Source organism: Mytilus galloprovincialis, chromosome 5 (genome assembly GCF_965363235.1).
Source record: "Mytilus galloprovincialis chromosome 5, xbMytGall1.hap1.1, whole genome shotgun sequence".
Lineage (NCBI taxonomy): Eukaryota > Metazoa > Mollusca > Bivalvia > Mytilida > Mytilidae > Mytilus > Mytilus galloprovincialis.
This window is the reverse complement of record NC_134842.1, coordinates 45,748,506-45,757,634: the sequence shown is the minus strand read 5'-3', so window position 1 is coordinate 45,757,634 and position 9,129 is coordinate 45,748,506. Positions and strand designations below refer to the sequence as shown.

The window sequence follows — 9,129 nt, the reverse complement described above, 5'->3', positions numbered from 1 at the left end:
CATTCCGTTTAGATTTTTATAAATTGTACGTTATATCTCTTGAAAATGATTTCCCATGTCAAAATGTCATAAAATATTGAAAGAGGATTAGATTAGTATAGTGAAAATATTGTGTTTATGGATATGATTCATAACCATGTAATACATATGTTATGTACAATTTTTAATGATGTATGAATTATAATTTATAACTTTTCAACTGATGCAAACACACAGTCTGTTGTTTCGCATATTTCTGTCATATTTCCATGTGTACTGATACTGATACTTTTATGGATATGATTTTGGTATTAGGAGAAGAACAAAAGTAAATTAAAACCTTTCGGGTGTCGTTATTTCCAGTTAGAGGAAACGGAGAATAGCATTAAATTGAAGGGTTGAAAACATGAAACTGTTTTATTTTAAAAGACAAAAGTTAATACCTGGTGCAAAAAGGTATGTGTAAAAAAAAACTAAAAAACACAAATATATGATTATTACAAACTTGCGTGTTGTTCATTAAATAAATAATTTCATTTTAGAATGATGCAATTTATAGAAATCATATGAAGGTTGCTGTACAAATGATTTTCCAAATAAAAGCAGACTAAAATATGCTATACAAAAAAGCGCACTACATGATTTTTTATTTTTTCATTTTTCTTATTTATTTATTTTCTTGGTATTTGTAATACATGTAATAGGTGATAATAATGATAAAAGTTTGAATTCTGCGAATCGAGGATACATTTAATTTTATTCCATTTTTTTCTCCTTTTCTTTATTCAGAAATTTTAAAATTCGGTATAAAATGAGACAACCTTCATAGCCTTGAAGTTCAATATCTTTTTATTTTATAATTTAACCATTAAAATTTGATGTTTGAACAAATACTTTTTTTTAAATAATGATATTGTAAACTATAAATTGTATAATTATTTATTTTTTATTTGTTTAATAATAAAAAAAAAAAAAGGGAAAATCAAAACAATACTGAAAATTGATATTTTTCCAATTGGCAACCGTGTATGGTACCCCACATCTTAATTTTATTTTATTGTCTTCTATTCTTTAACTTTTAATATGTCCTTAACATAAACTGAGAACTGGTTTAAAATCAGTATCTGTGTAAATTGTTTGCACGTTATTATCAAACTTCCGATAATATATATCAGTATATGGGAACTTATATGTGTTAGATCGCGTTTTATCACGTTGTAAACATCCTTCTTGGTATTTGTAATACATGTAATAGGTGATAATAATGATAAAAGTTTGAATTCTGCGAATCGAGGATACATTTAATTGAATTTTAAATTTTCTGTAATCCATTTTTTCTGATTCGATACAGCTACATCCTTAATCAAAATGTCCTTGAAGATAAACGAAATCGGTCTTTCTCTATAAACACAAATTTATTTTACATGTATATAAATTGAATTATGTAAATTCAGATCCTGGCTTTGACTTGTGATGGCCTCCCGAAAAATGCATAGACATGTTTTATGTTTTACTTAATATGAGGATATTTATGTTGACCATAACAGCACAAGGATGTTCTTCAATTATAAAACTGATAGCTTTACTAATAATTCCAAGCATGATATTTTTCCGCTTTATTGTAAAATCAAAATAAAATATATAAACATCGACACAAATATCTAAATCCGACCCCCCCCCCCCCTCTTTCTTTTAAATATACAGTTGAAAGACGTTACGATTTGCCTGATCTACTTATCTATCTCGTTTATCTTAAGTTAGGTTAACTGAGAGATTTGTTGTAGTGACCATTGAAACTGACCTATTAATTTCCATTTAATAGAGTACAAACGTATGCACCCGTAAGACATTCATATATCGGGAGATACATACAAGTGATTAGACTATAGGCGTACTTTGAAATTACAAACAACCTAGTTAAAGGTTGATAAAGTTACCCAAGTTAGAAATGCATAAAAAATATTCAAATTTAATAAATGAATTGACTTTTACAAGAATCCGGAACCACCAGTACATCATTTTATATCCATGTTATCATTAGGAATTGTGGTTACTCGACATACAGCCAATCAAGGAGAGAATTTGTTCCATGAAGTCTTAATTTTGTCCTTAACGTAGGATTTCCTAGCATTACTAAATGTTCTAATGACGTGTAGATAAAATATTTTAAACAATCTGAAATATTCATTTAACATAATTAATTGATTAATTATGTCCCATAATTGTTTCACGTTTCAATAAAATACTACTGTTCCATTTATTTAAGGTCTATTCATTTCTTACAACGTTGTCCAAAATTAATGTATTTTAAACATATAATAAGATCTTGTCGATAACGTTTAAAGCAAAAACTTCTAGTTCATAAAATTCTATCGTCAGGATGCTCAGTTAGAACCTTTCAATTGATACCTTCACACTGCTACGTTTTGAAGATTTGTCTTTTAAAGGTCGGTCGACAGGACTTCCTCAAATCTTTTACAACATATCTGAACTTCAGTGTCATGTAATTTCTAGGTTATTATCAGCATTGTTTGTAATTCCATAAACAAATACAGAGGTGAAAAGGCAACTTTCTCGTACAGTGGTTCATAAATGTAAGTATGGAATGCTCTTCTAATACAATTTAAAAAATGTATGTACTTTTAACATTACCAATGTATTTGTACTGTTTAGCCATGCAATAATTGTTTATTGTAATATCAGATTATTAAATGGCATTTTTCATATCGCATGTATTATCAGCCCTAGGTTCAATATCAGCCCAAGAGCCGCATGGCTCGAGGGCTGATATTGACCGAGGGCTGATAATACATGCGATATGAAAAATGACATGTTATGATCTTTTTATCATATGCTTCAACAGTAGAGAAAAATAACAGATTCATATATTGATCCTTCTACGTGGTTCCCGAAAAGATCTTGAAAGAGTAAAAAGTTCACGGACGTCGGACCCAAAATTTGATACATTCAATAAGAAATCTTTCTATCATATGCCTCAACAGAGAGAAAAAAAAAGCATTTTAATATGGACGAATCGACAAAAAAATAATTCAACAATATACATAATGAAAATTGTTTGGAAAAGTCAACTTTTTTTAAAGTAACTTTCTAAATTATGTTTCAGAAAAACATAAAAAATGCATTTATTTAATATTTTTTTTAATTTAATTTAATTATATTACACATTATACTTTCCAGTATTCATATAATTGTTTTGTACACTACTTTGTAATGTTTTTCACTGAAAACGTAGCATTAAGGTGTATTTTCCGGAATTTGCCGAGTATCACCGGAATGCCATGTGATAACGTTACGGAAAGGCATGTGATAACAATCGAAGCATGTGATAAACTTTTCATATCAGCCCGCTAAGCACCAATTCGAAAAATACTTTAATTTAATGCTATTATCATATGGTAAAAATCATGTGTTATTAAGTCTAAGTATATGATAATTCAATTTTATTACATCTTCATTTATCATTAATATTGAATGTTAATGGTCTATGTATAATGTAATAATTATTTTATTAAGAAAGCCTTATTGAAAAATTGGTGTAATCTAAATGAGTTCCTCTCTCTAAATATAGATATTAATTGTTATTATTATTAATATTATAATTTTTATTGTTGAATATATTTTTTTTCTTTATGATATCAACAACTTTAGAGTCTATTCTAAATCATATTCCGTAAAGGTATTTGGTGTCACAGAACGAGAAAACAGATTTTCGGTATTAATTTTTAAAGCATATACAGGATTGAGTTTGCATTATTAACAATATACTGAGTAATTCAGTATGAAAAACGTCCGACCTTGATTGATTTGATTATCGGTTTTTATCCAAAAGAAAAAAGAAAAAAAAAGTTTCAAACAAACATATAGAGTTTTTCACTAATACAGAATACAGTATCATATACTTGAATTTCAAATAAACAAGTCTTATATAAGTTTCCGTATGATCACTTGGCTGCTCATGGCAATATAATTTGTTTTTATTCTATCAACTTTATATCAATACTTCGTTTGATTATAACTATCACATTAAATGTATGGTAATTCTTGTCCAATATCAAAATCTAGTTTAGTGTTGGTTTTGTTCTTTTTGATATTTAACGAAATAAACATAATTCAAATGCACCGTTGTAATACTTTAACATTGCCACACATACAATTTTGGGGATACCGTATTGTATAAAGACATCTAAATGTAGAATACAAATGTACAATAGTTCTTAATTTATGAAGTGAGAGTTATTTATATATATTTAATGTATAATCTAAAATAAATTTAAATAAAATAAATATATATTTTACAACGTATTAATAGAAATTGAAAATAATAATGAAATGCACTAAAACCACAATACTTGATTCAAAATAGTTACTAAATATAAGAAGAAGAATTTTGGATGGTATTTCAGTTAACAAATTGAACTTCTATGATTAAACCGTGTTAATAATTTGTCGAAAAGGCGTGGCCAAGTAGTTACTCTCTTGTCCTATCAAAACTGTGAAACATCTGATTTAATAAAAGGACTTCAAGCGTTGATAATAAGAATAAAGTTATCAGTCTTGTGACTATATTAATCTTGTTTTATCTATTTGAAGGTGGAAAGAGATGCTAATTGACACAGGGAACAACCACAAAGTATGTACAAGTGATAATTGGTCATCAAAAACACCATGATATTAAGTAGATAGATATCAGCCTTTGCGGGAACCATTCGCCCACATACATTATTGTGTCATATGACACTGCTATTAGATGATTAGTTTTATAGTATTTTTTTTGTCCAATAAGGGGAGACGATTCAGACCAAAAAACTGTAATTTAACCCTGTTACATAATCATACAATTGAGTAAGCAAATTTGTTAATGATTGTCTTTTTCTATATTTTGATATTTTTGCTATCATTGAATTTTGTGAATTTGTTGTTGATGGCTGTTTTCATTGGGTTTTTTGTGTTCTACGTGCCTTTGACAAATTGTAAATTATCCATTGTAACAGTTGATAAATGCAGTGTAAAATCTAATTTTTTTTAATATTGCATGTATTGTGCAATTAAAACTGTGGTTCTATCTTATTGTTTATAAGGAATACTAGACATTTAACTAACAGACAAATTGAAAGAGTTGGTATTACTTTGCTTCATAAAAAAAATGGCCAACGTAGATACAAGTATCTTGTTTTAGGGAGGAATAAATCCTACTTTGTAAAGAATCACTCTGATTCAAACAAAAAACTCTCTGAAACTGATATTATCAAGATGCTTGATTTCTTGATTGACAACATATTTGTTACATTCGGAGGACGTGTTTTTTAACAGACTGTCGGCATTCCAATGGGAACAAACTGTGCCCCTCTACTTGCCGACTTGTTTCTTTATTATTATGAGGCTGACTTCATGCAGGAACTTCTTAGGAAGAAAGATAAGAAGTAAGCAATATCCTTTAACTCTACTTTCCGCTATATAGATGATGTTCTTTCACTAAACAATTCAAAATTTGGTGACTATGTGGAACGCATCAATCCCATCGAACTAGAGATAAAGGATACTACAGATACAGTTAAGTCAGCTTCATATCTTGACTTACATCTAGAAATTGACAATGAGGGTCGGTTGAAAACAAAACTTTACGACAAAAGAGATGATTTCAGCTTTCCAATTGTGAACTTTCCATTTCTAAGTAGCAACATTCCAGCAGCACCTGCATACGGGGTATATATCTCCCAATTGATACGATATTCCCGTGCTTGCATTTCCTATCATGATTTTCTTGATAGAGGGTTGCTGTTCACGATGAAGCTATTAAACCAAGAGTTCCAAATGGTGAAGTTGAAATCATCCCTTCGTAAATTTTACGGACGCCATCACGAGTTGGTTGACCGTTATGGAATAACCGTTTCACAAATGATATCGGATATATTCCTTACGTCGTAACTACAATCCCCTTCCCTTTCATGAATGTGACCAACGAATTAGACTATTTACCGGATTTGTAATCACATAAGCAACACGACGGGTGCCACATGTGGAGCAGGATCTGCTTACCCTTCCGGAGCACCTGAGATCACCCCTAGTTTTTGGTGGGGTTCGTGTTGTTTATTCTTTAGTTTTCTATGTTGTGTCATGTTTACTATTGTTTTTCTGTTTGTCTTTTTCATTTTTAGCCATGGCGTTGTCAGTTTGTTTTACATTTATGAGTTTGACTGTCCCTTTGGTATCTTTCGTCCCTCTTTTAAAATAAGAGATATCTTAGAGTCTAGTGTATCGTTAAAATAGTTATCAAAGGTACCAGTAATATAATTTTGTACGCCAGACGCGCGTTTCGTCTACATCAGACTCATCAGTGACTCTCATTACAAAAAGGTTATAAAGCCAAACAAGTACAAAGTTGAAGAGCATTAAAGATCCAAAATTCCAAAAAGTTGTGCCATATACGGTTAAGGTAATCTATGCCTGGGATAAAAAAAAAATTCTTAGTTTTTCGAAAAATTCAAAGTTTTGTAAACAGAAAATTTATAAAAATGACCACATAATTAATATTCATGTGAACACCAAAGTGCTGACTACTGGGCTGGTGATACCCTCGGGGACGAAACGTCCAACAGCAGTGGCATCGACCCAGTGGTGTAAATAGTTATCAAAGGTACCGGAATTACAATTGTGTACGCCAGACGCGCGTTTCGTCTACATAAGACTCATCAGTGACGCTCATATAAAAAAGTTATAAAGCCAAACAAGTACAAAGTTGAAGAGCATTGAGGATCCAAAATTCCAAAAAGTTGTGCCATATACGGCTAAGGTAATCTATGCAAGCTATGATTGGGGGGAAAAAAAGGGAACAAAGATAAAAGACGTAAATTCAAACTCAAAGATCGAAAATAAACTGACAACACGACGGCTAATAAAAAAAAAGAAAATGAAAAATACAAATAATTAAAAGTACACAAGACACAGCATAAAAAAACTTTATACTAAGCAACACTAACCCATAAAAAAAACTGTGGGTGAGCTCAGGTGCTCCGAAAGGGTATTCCAAGCCTGCTACACATGTGCATCCGTCGTGCTGCTCATGTTTACGTTTATCTGACATAACACCCATATAACATGTATAACTTATTCTGATTATTTGAGAAACCTTTTAAATTTGAAAAGTGTTGTCGTGTATTTAATTGGGAGTATCGAATAAAGGGGAATAACCTTAGAACAAATAAAGAAAAATAAATATTATGAGACTATACATGTGGTGCGTCTGTAGTGTTTTGTTGGTTCACATTAATCCGGAAGGCTTAACGCTGAACAACATGACAGTTGCGTTAATATAACAGATTTTGCTAAAAGTACTTGTTGAACTAAAGGATCAAAATGGACCTATATCTATAGCAATGGGGACCAGTTCTAACTTCTCATCAAACTGCCAAAAATATAAAAAAAAAATTATTATTTTTAATATCTCAATTTGTCTCGTCACTCTGCAATATAGTTTGTATCAGTATTTTCTATTAGAGAAAAACATTCGTGTGGATTCAACATGTTCAGATTGATATGAAAGAATGATGTTACCTCTGTACATTTGTATTCTTGATGGGCGATGATGGATATGTAAGCAATGTTTTTGATAATTTACCTCATATACTAGTACATTAAATTTTTTTTTTATTTTAATCCGAAGGCGAATACATAATTTTTCTAGAATTACAATTATACAAAATAAACTGTTTGTATTTCATTATCACGTTTTAAGAAACATTATTTGATTAATACACTCACATTTCACACAGTTATATTAACGTTTACATCATTGTTAACGCATTGAATAATTTAAATACTGCAATACTTAGAAGACGGCTTAGAGAATCGAAATATTGCATACAAAGAAAAATTATTTTCGTCATATTTTCTTGGGCATACATTCTCAGGGTATTTTACGAGAGTTATTTTGGGGATAATTAATAACTTGTGAAAAAGCTGCAGATAGCTCTTTTGGTGATTGAACTGTTGTGTTGTTAAATTTTTTACAGCTTTTTTATTAGACTTTTTTGTTATGAAAGTTATGGTTCTTAGACCATTTGCTTTACAGTTGTACTGCAATGACAGCTTGTGGATACAAATACTCGGAGAGCGTTTGACCAATAGGTTAGCCAGATTAGTTAAAACAATATTTAGTTCGCCTTGAATTGCGGTCAATAAGAATTGACAATGTGTACCACAAAGACACATTGTAAATGTGTAAACGCCTCGATACCATTTCATCAAAACTTCTCATATTTGAAGTGATTGTTTGCCTAAAATTGAAATTGACCATTTAGTACCAGTACTGTGATTCAACAGTTATGAAATGTGTAGTTAGAATTTTACAGTTTTGTCCTTCGACTTAGGTGGTAAAACTATTTGTTTGTTCATACGACCTCCCACCTCTTATAATTGGAAGGGTTGTATTCTAATTTTTTAAAGTTGACTTTATTGTACTGCCATTATGATACGACCGTTTTTGCGGAAATTATGAGAATGTTTACCATTGTACAAGATCGCCGACCGAAAGCTGTTCCTCAGACATACTTTGAAACATATGTATCATACACATGATTCTTGTCAGACCTGTTTGCAAACGAATGTTTAATTGGTCATATAATGACGTTATTTTTCTTTTGTCGACTTTATGGAAATTATTGTAATGACAACCTCTTTTAAGTCAAACTCAATTCAAATGGTTTGTTAGAGAGCTCTTATTACTATTAAGAAGGTTTGCCATCATATGGTGCTGAACATATAAGACTCGGAGATTTTAAATGAAGTCCTTGTGAATCAATCATGTTCACAGGAGAAATGCATCTACTTTGTACTATTCTACAAAAGTATAAGCTTGAAATACACGTTCTGTTGTACAACGGTTATTACTAACCGTGTAAGTTATGCGTACCCTTCCGGAGCACCTGAGATCACCCCTAGTTTTTGGTGGGGTTCGTGTTGCTTATTCTTTATTCTTTACATGTTACACTTCAGGTGATATTGGTTATCGGAATAAATATAACTGGATGAATTTTAAGTATTATTTCAACTAGCTTTTCTTATAAATGTGGTGCATTCCAACTTTATTTGTTTGTACCTTCGTACTCAGTCCGGAATGCGGTTCGATAAAAT

General features: G+C 30.7%; 1 protein-coding gene across 1 annotated transcript in view; it reads left to right on the top strand.

Annotated features, from left to right (window-relative positions):
* The first annotated feature begins 4,590 nt into the window (after positions 1-4,590).
* Positions 4,591-9,129, top strand: part of LOC143075915 (uncharacterized) — a 45,293-nt gene continuing 40,754 nt past the window's right edge. Inside the window, exon 1 of the mRNA XM_076251499.1 lies at positions 4,591-4,630. Within this exon, the coding sequence (XP_076107614.1) occupies positions 4,601-4,630 (30 nt within the window). The 5' untranslated portion in view covers positions 4,591-4,600. The remainder of the gene's footprint in view (positions 4,631-9,129) is intronic.